The 21420-nt window shown below is 26.2% G+C and overlaps 2 protein-coding genes across 3 annotated transcripts; both read left to right on the plus strand.

Moving 5' to 3' along the window:
- The first annotated feature begins 5547 nt into the window (after positions 1-5547).
- On the plus strand, positions 5548-10916 carry LOC112602517 (folate transporter 1-like). 2 transcript variants are annotated; one of them, XM_025350620.1, is made up of 10 exons: positions 5548-5806; positions 6995-7136; positions 7882-8052; positions 8133-8346; positions 8424-8578; positions 8657-8767; positions 8838-8961; positions 10337-10529; positions 10604-10742; positions 10811-10903. In XM_025350620.1, the coding sequence occupies exons 2-10, from the start codon at positions 6999-7001 to the stop codon at positions 10889-10891; spliced, it is 1326 nt and encodes a 441-aa protein (XP_025206405.1). In that variant the 5' UTR covers positions 5548-5806; positions 6995-6998; the 3' UTR covers positions 10892-10903. The 2 variants fall into 2 exon arrangements, with proteins under 2 accessions (XP_025206405.1, XP_025206407.1); XM_025350622.1 differs by lacking the exon at positions 5548-5806 and having other exon boundaries at positions 6938-7136; positions 10811-10916.
- A 4448-nt stretch (positions 10917-15364) lies between these two features.
- On the plus strand, positions 15365-21093 carry LOC112602694 (TBC1 domain family member 5). Its single transcript, XM_025350907.1, has 14 exons — positions 15365-15539; positions 15714-15787; positions 15853-16111; positions 16429-16599; positions 18111-18205; positions 18258-18308; positions 19344-19443; positions 19522-19649; positions 19719-19864; positions 19933-20036; positions 20094-20182; positions 20453-20504; positions 20573-20683; positions 20764-21093. Exons 2-14 carry the CDS (start codon positions 15714-15716, stop codon positions 20998-21000), a joined length of 1617 nt encoding a protein of 538 aa, XP_025206692.1. The 5' UTR covers positions 15365-15539; the 3' UTR covers positions 21001-21093.
- Positions 21094-21420: the final 327 nt, after the last annotated feature.

Here is a 21420-nt window from a genome sequence, read left to right on the forward strand (position 1 = left end):
GCCGGTATTACTTCGTTCAGTTACGTGTACTAACTCTTCTGCTTAAGTCCAACGCCTCATGTTCCCCACCACCTTACCTGCCTGTGCCTTTAGCTGAGGGCCACACACGGTCACCGATCGAGCCGTGGGATTGTTTCATTTCAAGTATTGCTTCGGCCTGGTGAAAACCGCACCGGGTCTTCCTCCTCTTGCCAGCAAACTCTGGTATCGACGCATGGCCATATTCAACTCGTTTGAGGAATGAGCAGGCTGTCCGCAAGTGAACACGTTTTCACCGGAGAATTACTCCGTAACGCTTCCTATCATCACTTCTCGGCACTTCTGCGGATCCCTCGGACAGATCACTGAAGATACTGGACATTTCCCTGGACACTGCCGGATTACCGAAACTCGATACTTCCCGATTTCTGGTTTTCCACAATCTGCTCCGTATGTCCAGTCACGCTCTCAAAACTCACACTTGAGCTTTTGACCGGATAATTAGGCTTTTGCCCGGAATTGATTTTCTCTCGACAAAATGCTGGTCGGAAGGTTGGGAACCCACGGCATGCGCACCTGTTGCGCCACCGTTCGGTCGACCTAAGCTTTTTCACATACCCTGCCAGCGTTCCACTCTCGCTGAGAGTAGCAATTGTTAATTAGCTAGCCGCTTGTCGACTTGTTTCAGCCCCTCCAGTCTATCAACATCTGTTCCATAAAGTGGTTTATCAATCTCCGCCGTTGCCCTGTTCTACGTTCTGGACTCCAGTGCTATACTTCCAGTACCAAGTGACGTCCGTCAACCCCAAACCTAATCTGATCTTGGATCCATGTTTTAGACCTAATATACTCTCCAGGTGCTAAGAGTTTATCGCTTGGACCCCGGTCTCAATACCACGTATGCGAATGGTCCCGGTTACATTCTGCAATATTTAACCTCACTAATGCATTTCAAGTAATCATTGTGGGATTAAATTTACCTTGTCATGTATCTATCTAATTAAATTGACGATTGGATACGAAACGTAACATGCTCGGGCTATCGCTGGAGATATGTACTTTCACATCATAAATAGCAAAACGCAGTTTAGCTCGGGAGGAATTGACGCATATGTAATTTTGCCAAAATTTACCACACTAGATTGGATAAGCCGCTTAGTTTTTGTCTACATTAAAAATATAAATAATTTGAATACAAACTATTTGAACAGTATGATCAGGACACCTATTGTGTTCTTTAACCCGATACGTGCTGAATTTTAGCTGTTACGCAAAATTATTTTAGTTAAAATATGCACTTACCCTTACTCCTTCCGACTGCGCCAATGGTAGGTGTATAAGGTTCGGAATAGAATAACGACACGGGTTGTAACGTCGGAAACATTCACTTTGTTAAGGTATCATTAAGCATAAACGACGCGAGCGTGTCGACGACGACTGGTTTTCAAGTTGAGCTCGATCACCGCTCTGACCGCCGTTAGGTCAAGGCCTGATGGCGGCGGCCAGACCGGTTGTCCAGTCCGCGTTATCGCGGATCGAAAGCAGCCGCGGTCATTCGATAACGACCGTGTCACGTATGGGGAATTAAGAGGCTAGATTGGGTTGGATTCTTCTTAGCTTGAGATGCTTCTTGTCTTGGTGGTCCATTCTACCATCGTTTGTGTGTCTGGAAGCATTGATGCTTTTTATTTTACCGACTGAATTGTTAGGAGCGAGCGGACGATTGTCGTCGCCGCCCGAAGACGACGCCGGCATTATACAAAAGGCGATAGCAAAACTAGATACGGAGCGACAATTAACGAACGACTTGCTTCGATGGTTGACTTATCGCGACTGCGTTTTTAATTTAAATTTAAATTTTAAACTGATTTTTTATTTAAACGAAATGTATCTAATATTATAAGGAAAAAATAATAAAAAGGTTGTGTGATTAGAATTATTTGTTTTTATTTAAAACGTGTATCAACTAATTATGCTAATAAATAATAATATACATCTATAATATAAATAAAATATAATATATATATGTATATTACAAATATATTTTAAGTTTTTTAATTATTTAAATTTAAAAATGATTATTGATTATTCATAAAATTTTCAATTTCGGTTTCCGATAATCCGCGCAAATGTGATCGGACAAACTGCATTGCATGTATTGTGCTTTACATCCCGAAATGCAACCGGACGGTTGGGCCGCAACACGTTGCGGTCGCTTCCAGACGGTTTTTAATCGGTTCCGCAAATCGGTCTAGTCTGGCACTGATAACGCGTTTTATATTTAAATCTATTTTATTTTAAACTGTTGCGGTTTGGCTCCGGTTGGTCGGGAACCGACAAAACGCATAGTGTGATCCTAGCCTAATAGTTTTAATTGGCAAAAATCTTTATTTTCGTTTATGGTATTTCCATTATCGTGATTGGTATCGCCTTTCGTGGATTTTTTTTCTAAACAAACAATGCTTTTGATTAATAAAACTGAAAGTTATGTAATATTTTAATGTTAATATTATCTAGGTTAGGTATTCCAATTTTCAATTATTATTCTATTTATTAATTAGATTTTGAATTTTGATTATTTTATTAATAGATATTTCGTTCAACTGTATCGCAGGTATTTAAATATTCTAATAATAATCGAGCAGGTCTGCCATAGCTTTTTTTTACCTATAAGTTGTGTCATTATATATTCCCCATTTTTGATGATTTTTCGGAGGATGTCCAAAATTCTTTTATGTAAATATGTTACTCGTATAAATTCACCAGTGAACACAGCTATGCGTCATGTGGATTTTTGAGCGCTTACTGTTAATTTTTATGTCTTACGCGAAGGCTGTTGCATAGCCTACTTTACGGGCAGTATTTCTTTTTTTGAACTTTTTTGTCTAACAACTAATAAACTTAGTATGGAAATTTGAATAATAATCAAGCAGCAAATTTGGTCGACTTGAAAACGAGGGGATTCATGATTCATAACTCACCCAAAACATACTTTGTACGACATCGAAAACACGTGCATTATCCCTAGAACCATTTGTCGAGACATAATATACAAGGAATTCTTTTAAGCAAATGACAATAAATTATCGTTTCCACGTGAACTACACTATAATATGTAAAGTAGATAATATGCTCATCACTGATGTTTTTGTTTCTCATCATTTTATAACGAGAATGAGATGGTTTAATAGTTTCAATGTTGGCTCATGCTTAAATGACCTAATAAATCTATAAACCTAATATATATTATATAATGTTATTTTATTTTATTTATATGAATCGATGATTTTAAAAACGACACAAGTCAAATTTTTTGTGAAACGTCATGAGTCAGAAAACTTTGGAAGTCAATATTAAAAAAAACATCATATTATTTATATACACAAATTGTGTATAATCAGTGTATAATATATTTCTACAAGTATTCATTTTTAAATAAGAATTTTTTTTTAGAATTATTTAAATTGTACACTTTTTATCAATTATCCAAAAGTTTTAAAAAATTGACTCATGTCGTTTCTGCAATCATCGATTCATATACATAAGTATACATTTAAGCAATTACCCTATTTGGAATACATATATATTAATATATTATTATAATAATATTAAATTAGTATAATTACTATTTCTATTTTATTACATATAGGTATTTAATCAGTTGATTTATTGATCACAAAATATTAATAATTATTATTATAAATTACTAAATCAATGGCTTTTGTTTTTAGTCTTAAATGTCTTAATGGTCTGTACAGTGTACGTCTTGAAGTGTGTATAATACTAATATTTACCAATAAACCAAGTAAGCACGTGCTTATAGCGGAAATATTTTAGAGGCGGAAAATTTGAGTCGTAATAATATTTTTTCTTTTATAAATTTGTAAAAAGTTTGGAGAAATATTATATGAAATAAAACTTACACAATATTTTTTAAATTGTAAAAACTCAGAATATGTCAATTACCTATACATCAAGATATCAAATTTCCAAAATAAAATTGTATATAAAAGTGATAAAACTTATAAGAGCTTTTCTAGTATCATCGGCGTAGTCGCCGCCGCACAGAATTACGGTAGGTATTTTTATAATATTTAAACTAGATTTTCGTAATAAAAGTTCAGATAATCATTATATTTTTCGAAACTGACTCCATGTGAAGCCACTTTAGTTATTTTCTTAATACTTACCCAATGAAATAATAGAAATAATAATAATATTATTTTTATTTATCTATCTTTTCTATATATTAAAACGTATCAAGAACTATTTAAGGTTCAGCATAGATGAGAATAGATTGAATCATTGAGTTTATTAACAATAGAAACAGAATTAGTAAACAACATTTATTTTGATTTTTCAACTCAAAAATAACGCCCAAAGCCATAAAAAGTGTAGATTAATATTTTTTTTTTTTAATCTACGTTATTAACGTTCTTAAAAAATGTATTATTCCACAATTCACAATATAGCTTTTATTTTTTATTAGCACATATTTTAATATATATGATTTTTCGTACCATATCTACATGTATGATATATGGGTCATGTGTATTAATACTATATTTTTATTTCATATTTATAGTTTGTAATATTTGAGAAAAATGTAAATACGTGTACCTTTTACTAATATATATGTACTTATAGTTCTTATAATTTCAATTTTATATTATAATTTGATGGCTTCAAAAGTAACAAAATTTTTTATCGAAGTATAAAATAAAGTAATTTATTTTTATACCTAAAAAGGCAGAAATTTTTTTTTTGTACTTACAGCGACACAGTAGTTAAATCTGTATAAAACTATTATAGTCACAACTGCTGGTTGAGCTGATCATACACATTTAACTACAGTCTACATTTAAAGTTATAGATCAGTAATTATTTAATGACTAAGTAACTGTAAAAGGTAATTTATTATGATTGAAAATTTGTAATGTTGATTTGTTTTTAATGTGATACATTTTTAGTTGATTATAATTTAATGATAATTTTGTTTCTTGTTTTTAAATTGTAATTTATGATTGCTTATTGGTCATGCAGTTTTAAAGAATTTTAAAACATTAATAGCCCATTTAAGTCACCGTAAAATATATCATAATTCATAACAATTAACTAATAACTAGGTATAGTTCAAAATCAAAATATTGACTTAATATTATACATAAAAAAATAATTTAAATAATATTTTACATTTAAATGTTAGTTAGAACTTAGTTATATTAATATTTCAATTTCCAAGTCTAGACTACACTAATGTGATCGTGTTTCAATATATATTTTAATACGTATTTTGTAGGTAGATAACAATATGGGTTACACGTTATCGTGTTGATGTTGGATAAATTATTTACGACACGGCTAGTGACAACTTGGCCAAAGGCCATACCATAGCCATGATAACGGTTTAAGGTATGTCTAATCTTCCATCGTTGTTATGTACTTCATGAGATTTTTAAAGGTACACTGTTATTCTGTGTTATCACTTATCAGTGTTCAGTTATCAATTACAAAAAATATAGTTGTAAGCCATGACATAAAAAGGTTATTTTCTACATTGTGTCATAACTTATAAGTTTTAATTAATGCATTTATCAGTATTAATCATGGGCAATATTTAAATAAATTATTAAAAATTGATAACTATTAGGTATCTCCAGTTTGAACATACAAATAGTTTAAACATGTCTTATTTATAGCCTATAGGAATTCAGGATCATCAACATGCTATACATAAATATTTAGCATGTAAATCTTGCAATGATTGATGTTCATTGTTCAGTAGTTTAGTTATATTTTAAAGTTAAAATATAGTTTAAAGTAAAAGGTAATTGTTTGAAGAATTAATCTTAAGTACATTTTATAACATGTAAGATTTGATAATTTAAATATTTAAAAATGTTATTAAATATTATGTGTAGCTATGTAAGTGCTTATGTTGAATGTTATGAAAACAGTTTTTATATATTAATAACAAATTTTCTAATTCAGTACACAATTGTATAACTATTATTTTATCATTTTTATGTTATTAAGAGTACAATACACTCGCATGAGTTATGTTTATCTTACTAATGTATACTGCATAGCATAGTAAATTGTTCATTTTGAATAATCTATTAGCTCTGATATGTTTGATAAAACGGGGAATTTTTGAATCATCAAATTTAAAATTTAAAATATTACCTAGTGAACTGTATAGGCATTTTTAATGTTATTTTAATTTTAAAGTAAGTTATAAGCATTTTAAAAATCAAGTTTGTATATTTTAAAATGTTTATAACTCACAAAATAAGAATATTAAAAAAATTCTATAAGGTTGACTAGGTAATATTCTTATTTTTAAATTTGGCAATTGAATTCACTGTTATATTAAAAATGCCAGAGTTATTGGATTATTCAGAACGAACAATTTGGTATGTTTCATGTTTTTTTCTTGAATAATCAACAGTAAAAGAGGATGTGTGTAAACAATACTACTTTTCTGCTGTCATAAATTATTGTAGTTTACAATTCAATACATAACCTAATATATGTCATAAGTTTATAAGTCAGAAGCACCGCATACAGGTGTTTTCTTAACATATTAACATTTTTTAATAACCTGTAATCTGTATAAGATTAAAAACCACTTGTGTGATGTATTATATTAGATTATTTAGTTACTCTTGAAATTCTAATCTGTATGTTAATAATACCTTGTTATATAACTATAAATATAAGAATAGAACAGTAGTTATAATTATATAAAACTATTTTATCTTAAACAATTAGATAATATACAATATTTGTAACAATTTGTTTAAAGAAAGCGAATCAAAATTATTTATAAAGATAATTTATCTAAACCGGTTATCAAATATCATATGTAACTACTTGACCTTATAGTAAATAACATTAATGATGATTAAAATTTGGTACCTTGGTACCTATAAAAAAATATATAGTATCATTTTATTTTGATTGTCAATAATAATTATAATACTAAATTTAATTCATTTTTGAAATTTTATAGTTAAATGTTTTGTTTTAACATGACATGGAAAACCATTTCTTTGTGCTTGTGCGTTTATGGTGTTTTAAAAGAGTTTCGTCCATCAGAATCTTATTTCATTCCTTATTTACTAAGTCCGCGAATGAATTTTACTGAAGAACAGGTTAGAATTATTTTATAAATATTAAATATATAAGTTTTTTAAGAACATTAATGTATTTTTATTGTTAATTTTTAAGTTATATAGCAATATAAAATAATAAAATGTTCTTTATTTAGTATGAATAAGGTAAATGTAAGGTATCTATTAAATAATTAATTATATTAATATGTCTAATACAACTTTTAACTCCCATCAAACCATATCAAAACTATAATTTTTTTTTAATGGTTTTACTCTGTGTGATTAGAGTAGTTAGTTATAACTTGCAAGTTAAGACAAAAATTGTGTAAAGAACAGTATTTAATTTTTGTAATGTTTTAAGCTATTATGATTAAAATTCCAATGGTTAGTTCAAAATTTAAAAGTAACTTAAAATTTAAAATTTGTAAGCATACATTTTAATGCTTGTAATTTTTTTAAGAAGGCAATATTTAACTTAGTTAATATATATAGTATTAAATTGTATATTTATATGTGCTATTTACCAAAACGACTCCAAAAGACATTGTATTATAATATTCTTTAAAACAAATTGTTTATTAAGAGATACTTATATTAAATAAAAATATTAATTAATTATAATAGGCTTGCTTTTTATTGAAAATAAATTTATATTATATTTATTGATAATTGAAGAGCTGAAAGAAAAATTAAGAAACAATTTATGGACTATACGATATGGATACTAATAATAATTATTTATTACTACATTATCATAATTAAATATATTTATATCAAATTTTAGGTTAACAATGAAATACTTACTATTGGTGTTTATGCTTCAATGATATTTATAATACTTGTTTCTTTAACAACTGACTGGCTGAGGTACAAAATTGTAATTGTTATCCAAGCATTTTGTGGTGTTTGTATTTATGCTTTGTTATCTTTTCTTACAAGTTTTACATCTATTATTGTAAGTATTATTTTTATTATTTTAAGTGTATAATAATAATTTTTGTTGGTTTTTTAATCTAAATATCTTATTATTTTTAGGTAGTTCAAATTTTGTATGGCATGTTTGTTGCTACAGAAGTTGCATACTTCACATATACATATTCTGTTGTGAATATAAAATATTACCAGAAAGTTACTAGTTATATAAGAGCTGCACATCTTTTAGGGCGTTTCTTTTCAGGGTTTTTTTCTCAGGTGTTTATTTCAACAAAATTATTTGATATATATCAATTAAATTTCCTTACATTAGGAAGTTAGTATGTTAATATTGAAGATGTGATGTAATAGTTTTTTATATATTTATATAATTTTATAATAATATTTATTAAGGTCTGACAGCTGCATTGATATGGACTATGACATTACCAGCTGTAAAAAAAAGAAGTGAAAACGATTCAACAATTCAGAAATTAAATTTAGGTGAGAGAATATCAGGAACAAATATAGAGGACAGAGATAATGATTCAATTGAAAACGATACAGAAGTAAATAGGAGTTAAGAATTAATGAAGAACAAAAAATAACGTTTTTATACTTATACTTAGGTACATAATTTTTTTTAGCATAGCAAGATGTCTTGGAAATATTTCAAGACCATGTGTAAAGAGTATAAGAGTTTGTATATTTTGAAATGGTCATTTTGGGTTATAACTGCAACTTGTTGTTTTAATCAAGTACAAAAAAATTATAAATTAAATAATAATTGTATGTTTGTTTATAATTTTTAAAATGTTTTACAATTAGGTTTTGTTTTACATTCAGTCATTGTGGGAATCTTTAAGTCATGATGAATGTCTTGAGAATAGTACTATTTGTACTAAAACTTCAGAATGGAATGGAGCTGTTGATGCTGTTTATACAATAATAAGTATGATTCATATTTAAGTATAAATTATAAAGTTAACCAATTTAACACCTTAGTTATAAAAATACGTGGCATAAAATTAGTTAATATTGGTTTATTTTTATTAATTGTAAGGAACTAAACTAACATCCTCAAAAATGTGAGTACTTATTTTAGATTAGATGGATGCAATATTTTGGAATAATTATTCAGGAGTGTGGTAGATACATTTTAGAATTTATTTGTATATTAATATAAAAAATTTATTTGTCAATAAGTTTAAATAACAGTATACATTCAAACAAAAAATTACTACAGTAAAATCTTTCATATAATATAATTTCCTGCATAATACGCTCATTTTCACGAGTCCTTCATTTTGATAGCAGTTAACATATAAATTACTCCAGATAATATGCTTTATTTTCCCGGATAAGATACTCTATGTCAATGATGTTTTGTAGTTAAAAATAAATAATCACAATAATGTACAATATAATAATTGATTAAATAAGGCATCGCAACTTAGTATATAGTATGATGTGTACATACCATACGATAAGGATAAGCTTTTAATATACTCTGCTATTCACTTGTTATCTTCCCGCAACAAATGCACTTGATCATGTACACAAATTAAGAAGATTAATTGCATCTTCTGATAATACAAATGAAACACTACAAAATCTTAATGAAATTAAAAACTTCCTCTACTCAAAAAATTTTAAAAATGCAAAACAAACATAAATTGATAATTTTTTTTAAGTTAAATGAAGTATGTAATTTATAGGTATGTATGTAAATGTAAATTATAGTTAATATTTAATTTGAAATAATAAAAATAAAATTTAATAATAAGTATGTATGTATTAGTATTCTATACTATTAATAAGAATACAATGTAAATGCAACCTAGATAAAAAATTCAAAATTTTGTATACAATTTGTATTTGTCGATTTTCTAGTTTTCTTGCATAATACAATTTCTTGCTTAATACGTTATTTTTATCTTGTCCCTTGGAAAGCGTTTTAAATGGATTCTACTGCATTTATGATGCTGCCTTAAAGCATAGCTTGTAATGGGTGCAACAAGTTAAATATAACTGTATGTTATATAATAATATAATATACTATATAATACATAAGTTAGCAATGAAAATAAAGCTAATGTAGAAAAACAGGAAAATATAGTGATTGGAGTTTTTATAGTTTTTAAAGTAATCCCTTTTTGCCTTTCAGTAACACATCCTTGACAAAATATCTTATAATATGTATCTTGTTATGTATTCATTTTCTCCTATATTTATTAATATTTTGAAGTATAAATTATTTTATTTTTTATGAATATAATGGTAGTTTTCAAAACTTAATAATAAATGAACAATTAATTTTGCTTTAGGTACATTTATCACATTTTTATGTGGTTCTATTAATATGAATATGGATAAATATAGTAATTTACTTATTATAGTAACATCTTTAGTTCAATTTGTTACTCTTTATTTATCAGTGGTATATAACTCAATCTATATATCATATATCAACTACATAATTTTTTGTACAATTTATCAAGGGATGATGACCATTGCCAGGTTAAATTAATAATAATTTTATTTTAAATTTTATGTTAACAAAATCAAATTAACATTATTATTTTGTAATAAAGCTCTGAAATAGCCAAATGTGTCAATAAAGATAACCATGGGTTTGTGTTTGGTGTTAATAACTTGTTAGCATCAACTTTACAATCATTAGCTACATTTTTTATGACTATGGGAGGTTTGTCGTTGTCATCTAAAATTTTGGTAAATATATATACTCTATTATCTAATCATGTTACTAAATAGTAAATAATGATATTTATTTTTTATAGTTTGAATGGTATGCTGTATTTTGCTTAATAATTGGAGTATTTTATTTATTTTTATCAATTTTACAAGTTGTTAAGAAGTAAGTTATAATAAACATATTTAATACTATAAAATAATGTATTAATCAAGTGATCTTCATAATTGAAAAACTAATAAGTAATTAAGATATTTATATTTGTTTACTCAATATTACAATATGCTATGTTAAAGATTATTGTAATTAATAATTATTAAAAACATTAATTTAATATTTATTACTTTTTGTGTTACAATTATTGGTAAGTTATGTAAAATTATTGTTATTTAATACGAAGATAGTATACCTATTTATAAGTGGAAATTAGAAATATTTTAATCTTATAATAAACATGTATATTTAAAAAGAACTCCTATTATAATGTTCAAGTTCTACAATAATTTAAATAAATAAAATGAATTTTATAATATGTTTTATAATTGGTTTATTGAAGAGTTTAAATTGAAAAAATGTATTTATCTTTAATCTACAATGACACTGACGGTTATAAAAAATAAATTAAATAATAAAACTTGACTTCATTACATTACAACATTGTTTTTGTTATTCGCAATGAGTATGATAGGCGATAGCGTTGTTTTATTATTTATTATGAGTTTAAAAAAAATAGTTATAGTTTATAAATAAATTCTTATGCAAGCTATTCGCCCGAATACATCTGTATGACTGTAGTTTTGTGTATATTTCGTATATCGTAAAAATTGTTTGAACGAAGTTTAAAACAGCTTATTAAGAATACACGTCTTGATCACTTTTTAATACTATTTTAATATCTATTATTATACAGTAAAACCTTGTTCTGTGCAGAATTACACGGGGCCGATAAAAATTTCCATGTAACTGAATATAAAAGAAAATTCCGTACTATAGAATTACAATATTCTGCATGATTAAGATTTAAGGTTATAACATTTTCTGGCCAATAATAAAAATTAAAATGTTGAAAATTAATAGATATCATAAGCTGCAATAAATTTTAATTTTTAGTAAATAATTACCTACATAATATGTACCTATTAATTAGATGTTTTAAAATAATGATAACTTTCAATTACAAAATTTGAAGAACATAATATTTAGTGGGTATTAATCAAATAATAATATTATAAAATAAAGTAAGCAGACTAAGCAGATTAAAAATTAAAGTACAATTAAAAATTCCAAAATCCGTATAAAGTTTTTGTCCAGTTTTTTTCTTTACAATTAATAACTTTCATTTTTTCATTTAAACTTAAATTGTTTGAAGACATCGTGAGAACAAGTAATACGAAACGAAAGACAGGAAAACTACGACTATACGGTGTGACAAAAATGAGCACTAATGATATAGATTCAAAATAAAATGAAGTTATCTATCGGCACATATTTATATTACTGACCTTAATATGTTATTTAAAAACAAAATAAATGTGGGTATCAAAAATATTTTTTTTTCATTTTATGATATGTTATTCCGTTTCTTAAAAGTGTATATGATTTACGAGACCAAAAAAAGCTTTCCATTTTATTTTAGACAGATTCCGTATTATCAAGAGTTTAATCCTATGTTAAATTATAGAAATCTGCCAGGACCATGATAAATTTCCGTACAAAACAGGATTCCGTCTTAACACGGGTCCGTATAAGACAGGTTTTACTGTATTTAAAACTACACGAGCAAATAAGATATACACGTCATATTTAAGCGTTATTTTTATTATATTTATATATTTTTTCGTGTACAATATTTTTATTTCTTAAAATATTATCTAGCTATTAAATCTATTAATGTAACCAGATCTCAGAGACGGCGCCAGGATATTTTCTATGTAGAATTAATGTGAAGTCAAAAATTATAAGGTAGGATCATAAAAAATAAGATTTAAACAAAAAATTATAAATATATATATATATATACCTATATAAAAATATGTTACTTGAAAAATAATATTTTATAATTTTTCAAAAATTATATAGGTAATACAATATAAAAAGAGTAGGTAGGTATATTAATCTAAATTATATACTGACTGCACAGTGAACAAAATACAAATACTATTATTTTTTGCTATAGTGCGGTCCACGAAAAGTAGGCCGCGATCATCACGCGCCTACCGGGCCGATTTACGGTACTTTCCAAACGTTTTCCCGCCTAATATATTTTCAAATCATCTAATGTAAGTACAATATAATTTAAAAAAAAAATATCATATTAAAGTAAACATTAGACTATATTATTCCATATTTTTTTTTTACACTTTTTATAATAAAATAATAATAATAATAATAATAATACTCCCAAACGGAGAACCCCTGGTTTCACTAAAAACGGCCAGTAGGTGCGTGACGATCGCGGCCCACTTTTCGTGGACCGCACTTTTATAATGAAAAATGAGAATATTATTATATCCAAGGTTAGGCCAGTGGAAGGGTCACTGTTAGGGTCAGGCATTTTAAGGTAGGGCCCATGGGGCCATACCTGGCTCGTCCCTAGTGATGCCACTGCCAGATCTAACCAGGATTTATCCCGGTGACCGGTATCCCGCAAGGCCAGTCTGTCTCTGCCTATGTTTGTCAAAAACTGCATGTGAAAAACACATCATTATAAAATCAATTCCTTTGTGATTCGCTCAGGATCTAAAATTGTACACTTGATAGATTTTTATACTATTAAATAATGATTCTTTTACTGAATTAGATTCTAATGTATTAAATTCTAAATCCTAGTTATTACCTAGTAATTTTATAACCATTTGTATAATTAATGTTTGTTTAACAAATTTTACATGTTGAAAAATTATTTGGTTTTTTTTTTAAATTGTTGAGTTATCTTAATTAAATATTTACTAATGGACAATGGCTATTAAAAAAAAAAAAAAAAAATGTTTGATTTTATTTTAATTTAGGTTTAATTCAAATCTAGGGAGTGGTTTTACATATTTTTATGTTATATAATATTGTATAGTATCAATTAGATTATTATTTCATCGTAATTTTAATATAATGCCATGTTGAATATAACTTTTTCCTCATTATTAAAATATTAATTAGTACAATACGGTTAGAATATTAATTATAAACTTTTTATGACTTAGAAAGGTATCTACATATCTACATGTAATGACATGCTGACATATCACTGTACAATAGCTTAAACATAAATAAACAAATAACGTTCAAGTTGTTGCACGCAGATAACGGTTAATACTTAATTCTATCATAACTCATTCATCACTGATGAAAGGGACGACTTGTATTGACCGCATAGAAATTGACACGTGTTGGTGACATTGGGGCACAAGGCGTGTCTCTAACCTAACCTACCGCTAGAGACTGAAGAAGGCCGGCTTCTCTGGTTGGATTAACCATATCGTCTCTTTAGTCAGTGTATGCGTACCTTCCACTAGAGCTCGCCACGCAGGATTCTGCAAGCGAAAACTGGATCTTTTCTTTTCAATAAGCTAAACCAGTGTTGTTTATATTTTGGACTAAAGTGTTCAGAAAGTTGTTCCTTCATTCGTGTGTTGCTTTACTCTTTCCTATCAAGCATGACATATTCACTGTTGCGAATCTGGTAAGGTACACGATCATATTATAATACTTATTTTTATTATAGTTTTTACATTAAATTTACGTAACGGTGTACCTACTTGATCTCATTTACGAGTTCATAACCTCAAAAACTCTCTGAAGATTAGGAGGAAGGTAATAACTTGAATTTAATATTAGTATCTGGTGAGTGGTGAGTGATTCTATTTTCTTAGCAGTTACACATAAGTGTAGAAGAATATCACCCAGATATCCCAGTTATACTTTATTTTTACCATGTGCTTTTTCTCATATTTTTAATGTTATTACATTGGTACATTAGTGTCGTTAAAGTTTTGTTAGTATAGAATTACACTACAATGTTAACAACCATAAATTTCATAATTTTTGAGTTATTGGATAGAAGAACAATTAATGGAATACAAACAAAAAATGTATAAATTGTAAGCATAGAACTGTATATTTAAAATAAAATTTTTAATAATGCTTAGATAATAGTATTAGTAAATACTCAATTATTTATTTTACTGATCCACTTTGATTCGTTATCATACTAATTGCCAAACTATATTAAGATCTATAGTAGATAAATATAAACAAGAATCTTTTTTTTAGATTTTGGAACTATTTAATAATCAATACACATTGATCGTTGATAGTTGTTTCATTGTTTAATAAGCCAAATATACAAAATTATTAGGCTCCCCTTAAAAAAAATTATCCGATTTGTAGACATATAATATGAAGTATGAATACATTTCAATATTTCATAGAAATTTGTTACTCGAATATTCGACCGCGTGTTAAGCGTCAACTGCTTGATTTGAAATCAGTATTCAGTAATCAGTATTATAAAATTGTTCTGTGATAACTGATAATATTATCACTGAATAAATTAATTTTTTTCTGTTGTTATACCATGATGAATAGTGGTGTGATAGATAATAGTAATAATTATTAAAAACAATAAATTTTAAAATTAATACTAATATCAAATTATGTTTAAAATATGTATTAAAATAATTAATAACTATTGTAATTTGTAATATTATAGGTACATACTTTAATTACTGATACTACTGTGATTCGTTTCGTACTCAACTTGACGCTCTAAATTGAATGTGAATGTGTTCAGCAATAAACACTTTGTTAATTAATTATTACAAGTAGGTATTTTGGTATTTATCTTGTACACAAATGACAAAAATAATAACAATTTTCCTTGTGTGTATTAATATCATGTATTACTTATTAAGTTAAAACAACTAACTATTTTCTACTATTGGTTAGAATAAAGTTAATTAATATCTAATAATACTTGTTTTGTCATTCACTTTTAGATGTTTTACGCTAACGTAGATGAGAGCAACTCTGATGATAATAATAGTCAAAATGTTTCCGTCAAACTATATGAGTATGTACTACTTTTTATTAGAATTTTTGCTATAATTTAATTTATATGTCTTGAAAATAATACAGAACCGAATGGAAATATTTATTCAATATCACCAACATTAATGAACTACGGATCACTGCTATCAAAGCCAAATTACGGACATCTAGATTTAGAAGTCTGTGTTGGCGTCTTTTACTGGGAATATTGCCACCAGATTCAACTAAATGGTTGATAGCTATTGAAAACAATCGGTCATTGTACGAACAAATTAAATCAACACACTACAATGATCCTCATACACAGGATTCTGGACCTGATGACCCACTGTCGCAGGATGAAGATGTTTGTTTTTTTTTTCCCATTATCTTTAAGACAACATTCTATAATGAGATAACCTCTGTACATAATATATTAATGCTCATTTGGGAGCTTGTTTAGTATTAAGTATGATGATGTATTTTTGTTTCTAAATATCATACCTTAAATACTCAGATATATTGATAATGCAATATGGTCATATTATACAATTATATTAGTTACTTTGATTTTGCCTATAAAGTTAACAGAGCTTGTCGCTATATAGAATTTGATCTAATTGCTAGTGTTTGTGTTTGCTTGAAAATTGATTTAATTCGTTTATTAAAAATTGTTTATTTTAGAGTATTTGGAAACTATATTTTCAAGACATTGAATTAAAGAAAGTTATTGAACAAGATGTGGTCCGAACTTCCCCTGGAGTTGAATTTTTTAGAACAGAAAAAATTCGAAAAATAATGATTGATATATTGTTTTGTTACTCAAGGGAACATCCTGATTTATCCTATAGACAAGTATGCAATATTTTAATTATATATTTTTCTTTTAAAGTAAGTAAAGTCTGATAATATCTGTCGATGGGTAATAATTAAAACTAATTAATTTTTAATGTTTTTATAAATATTTAATAATAATAATTCTATAAATTAAAAAAAATATTTATCTAGGATTTATATAATTCATGACTACTTGTCAACTATACTTCTTCACACGGGGTTTTCTTTAGATAAATCCATGTCAAGTATAATTTACATGGAATCTTTTAATTTATATATGGAATTATTTGATTAAGATCTGACAACTAGATAGCAATATTTGTTTGTATGTTTTGATTTTTAAAAAATCAAAACATACAAACAAATATTGCTATCTAGAAAACTTTTCAAGTTATTCCATAGTTGTGAATGTGATAAATAATATATTATTCATTTTACTAGTTAGATTTCAGAATATTTTTTTTAAATAAAATAATTTATTGTTATTTTAACTATTATTTTGAATCACAGTTAGAATTTGATTTAAATAACATTTTACATATTAAAATAAAAATATGAAGACCTAACCTAAAGTTAGAAAGTTATTAGAAGTATTTTCAAATACTGTAATGACTAATACATAAAGAAAAGGCAAACTTATTTATTAATAATTAAGGGAAAAGTATAAATTCAGCAATTTAAATTTTCTCATAATATTTTATTTTATATTTTAAACATCTAATTTTGTGCAATAATTATATTTAGAAAATGATATTTTACTACAAAAATGTTGTATTCCTTTAAAATACTGTTTTAATAAATTTAAATATTTTATAATAATGTTATTAAACTTTTCCAATCATAACCAATAAGTGTTTAAGTGTATGCTTTAATATTGTTATTATGAAGGCAATATAAAAGTGCTTATTTTGCATTAAATTTCAGATTATTCAAGGTTTAAACTTCAAAGTCTAAAATGTTTAATTTCCTCTCTAAATAAATCTATTTTTTAAAGTATATATAAAAAATATTATTCAGTAATGTATACCTCTCACAAAACTATAATAAACTATCAAATATTATATATTATTATTAAATATAAATTATAAAAATGTAAATTAAATACAAGATAAAATATACGTTAAAAATGTTTTATTTTATGTTATATAACTTATATAATGTATATAATTGTAAAAATTAATCATTTTATAGATTTTTTGTACTCTAACCTTTGGTTTAACTTTTTTATAATGAAATGTTTATTCATGTCCCCATGACAATTAAATAATATGATTGAGCACATCATTGATATCACAAAATTATTGTGCATTAGTTGCTGGATAATTTATGTTTGTTAAACATCTATTCATTTAATACAATCTAAAACTCAGTCTATTTTTATTTTTGATAGACAAAATTTATAATTTATCAATCAATTATGAAACAACTTTATTATAATGTATGTAAAAGATTGTTGGATCTTGTTTTCAGTTATATTTTATACTAAAATTGTATTTATCATTATTCATTAATTTTTATTCTTTATATAGGGTATGCATGAAATCCTTGCGCCATTATTATTCGTTCTCCATTGTGATCATCAGGCATTACTTCATGTTTTGGAACAGTCATCTTCTGATGTTAGGTAAATTAAATTTTTTAATGTTTGATTTCTCCAATAATTCTATCTTTTTTAGCGATTTGATCAAGAAAATCCTTGATCCTGCCTATTTAGAAGCGGATGCATAGTGAGTACTTCATTGTAAATTTCCATGCCCGTAGCTTTATATCTGCTTCAGAAATGAACTATGTAGAAAATTTATAATTAACAGAACCTATTTTTGTGCTGTTGACTTTGATATTGAAGTGCATTGACCTTTTATTAAACTTGTGTTTATAGAGAACACTACTTATGCATGTGTTTTCTCCGTAATGTAAAACACATATAATTTGAGGTCAACAAAATAAATTTTATGTTATGAGATTAAATATGTGAATTAACCTTTATAAAATTCAAAGGTATTAACATAATCAGTGTTTAAGCATTGTTTGTTTTTTCGATATTTAATTTTTAAGAAAGATTAGCACAAAAATATTATAAATTAAAAATACACAGATAACACTTAAACATTAGAATATTCATAAAATCCTGACATCCGCAAACATATGTTTTTACCTAAATTTGAGAATAAGTCAATTAAATTTAATATAAGAAGGATATTAGCTTATTATTTGTTTTTTTCTTTTAAACTAATTTTAATTCCAGTTCAGAAGAATTAATCACGTGTTATCTTTAGTATTAAAGTGAATTCACTTATCATTAAAATTTCAGTCAAAAACATTATCTGTGTTTTATGTGGAACTTTTTATCATTATTCAATTATTATAGCAAGATATAAACTTTTATATTTTGTATTATTTTTACATATTCATATTTTTTAGAAAAATTGAAATATTGTTAAAAAAAATTTTCATAAATTTTTATCTAAAAAATTAGATTATGTTCTTAAATTTAAATTTAATAATTTGTTAATTAAATTTAATGTTAAAAGCAACAGTATCAGGTTGGTTAGTTTTACTGAATGAAAATATTCCATGTTGCATGGGGTTCAGATTTAAAACAAATAGTGCACTGATATCCTAAAGCTAATGACACAAAACTAGTTCTGCTTTAGTATGTAACATAGCCTATATTGTTTGTATAAAAGACAACATGCTGGTATACCATCATTTATTAATAATCAGTACTATTTAAAGATGATTTTAATACTTTTTAATTTTAGTTCCCTGTTTAATATTATAATGGAAATAATGAAGGATTATTATAACATAAATGATTTGGTTGTAACTGCACCAAAATCAACTGAGCATGTAAAGACTACTGTGAGTTGATATAAATTTTTTAGTTGTTATCTTTGTTTTCTCACTATTGTATTATCTAATATCTGTTAATACATTTAGAGTTCTACATCTAATAGTGAAGTTGTTCAAAAATTGTTCAAGATACGTGATACAATGTTAACAAAACATGACCCAGAACTGCATGGGCATTTATTGGATCTGGATATTTCATTTACTACTTTTGGAGTGTAAATAGATTTTTATAGCTACAGTTAATTTTTTTTTTTCAGTGGACTAATGATTGATATAACTTTTAGGCGTTGGTTAAGATTACTATTTGGAGGAGAATTTTCATCAATGGATCTATTAGTCTTATGGGATGCTATTTTTGCCACATCACCTCAAGACTTTGCATTGGTTAATCATATTTTTGTAGCTATGTTGATCTTGATACGAACTCATTGTAAGTTAAAATAATTCAAATGTTTTTTTTCAATGCTCAACATTTTTTAAAATTAATTTTATTTTTAGTACTTAAAAGTGATAATACGGACTGTTTAAAACATTTAATGAAATATCCACCTATTGATGTTATGTCTGTTATTGAATATGCCTTGCATATGTTTGATCCTAAGGTAAAAATGTTATTCCTTTTGTTTGGTAGATTTTGTGATAATTTTATTTTATTTCAGATGTACACATTACCATCTGTTATAAATTCTCTCAAATGCGATAAGAGCGACAACATAAAATCTAATATTATAGATCACCAGCTAGAACGGTTAGTATTTATGTTTAACAACAAACAAATCAAATGGGTTTCATACAAGATTGTACATTAAATAAAACTATGTTATTTTTCCTAAGTTATAAGAACAGTAAAATCATTTTTTTTTTTAATGATATTACTAAAGTAATTTTACTAATTGGTAAAAATAAAAAACAATCTGTTTAATTTTAATATATATTTTAATACAATGCATATATATTTATGTATATATTAATTATTATGAATAATATAATACTTGTAAATACATTTTTTTAATTCTAGGCCATCTAAACTTATTAGTCATTTACCAAGACCAACAAGAAATTCAGCAGATGTAACTAAAATTGAATAACAAATATTTTAATCAATTTAATGAATGTTCATTATTTTTTGTGATTTTAGGATCTACTTGAATTGTGTAGAATTAAATTATTGCAATATCATTCTATTTTAAATCCAGTTGTCCCTATACATAATAAAGAGGCAAGACAAGCTTTAACTGGAATGTTAGAGGTAAAAAAAAATTAAAATATATAAATATAAATATTTAAAATTAAAAGTTGATAATTTCAATTTTATAATCTTGTATATAGTTGTGTGGAATGCTGAATTCGCGTCCAGGTGTCATAGAAATGGGTAAAGACGTTGTGAGAAGTGCAACAACCCCAATTGAAACACTGCTTACACCTGAAACACCAGAAGGAGGGCCATTGTTACCTCCTCCTGCTTCTGCCATCACTATGAAGGTGTTTCGTAAAATAGAAAATTCAACTGACTCACAAATACAAGGGGCACCAACAAAAAATCCATTGAAGCAAATGAAACGGTAAATACAATCTCACATTTGCTTAATTTATTAAATTTAATTAACGTTTTAACAAATTGAATTTTCTGTGATTTGATATTTTTACTACTCATTTTACATTCTCATATTAGTATATTTTAAGCATGTATTTTGTTGACGTTGTTTTAAAAAAAATATATTTACCATGTATACTGTTAAACTATAGCATTTTGTTAAATGTAAGTTATAATATGATTACGTTTTATCTATTAATAACAATTATATGAAAATAAAAGGTATATATAAAATATTCTTGATACCTTTTATTGAATTTATGGATTTAAGGTTGTATTAGAAACAGCAATCATTTTGTGGTAATAATTTATAGGGGTTAATTATTCTAATTTTAACTTTATTATTTGTAAACAAGAAAAAAAGAATATTAAAAATAAATCTCTTTTTTTAC

This window comes from Melanaphis sacchari, unplaced genomic scaffold, assembly GCF_002803265.2.
Source record: "Melanaphis sacchari strain LSU unplaced genomic scaffold, SCAv2.0 Contig8_pilon_pilon, whole genome shotgun sequence".
NCBI classification, from domain to species: domain Eukaryota; kingdom Metazoa; phylum Arthropoda; class Insecta; order Hemiptera; family Aphididae; genus Melanaphis; species Melanaphis sacchari.

Excerpts from the sequence above, each read along its gene's own strand:
- LOC112602694 (XM_025350907.1), top strand. The coding sequence starts at position 15,714 with ATGTTTTACGCTAACGTAGATGAGAGCAACTCTGATGATAATAATAGT. Across the intron at positions 16,112-16,428 it reads CACTGTCGCAGGATGAAGAT|AGTATTTGGAAACTATATTT; the intron begins GTTTGTTTTTTT and ends TGTTTATTTTAG. Across the intron at positions 19,650-19,718 it reads TCATTTACTACTTTTGGAGT|GCGTTGGTTAAGATTACTAT; the intron begins GTAAATAGATTT and ends TATAACTTTTAG.
- LOC112602517 (XM_025350620.1), top strand. The coding sequence starts at position 6,999 with ATGTTTTGTTTTAACATGACATGGAAAACCATTTCTTTGTGCTTGTGC. Across the intron at positions 10,530-10,603 it reads GGGATGATGACCATTGCCAG|CTCTGAAATAGCCAAATGTG; the intron begins GTTAAATTAATA and ends TTTGTAATAAAG. Across the intron at positions 10,743-10,810 it reads CGTTGTCATCTAAAATTTTG|TTTGAATGGTATGCTGTATT; the intron begins GTAAATATATAT and ends TATTTTTTATAG.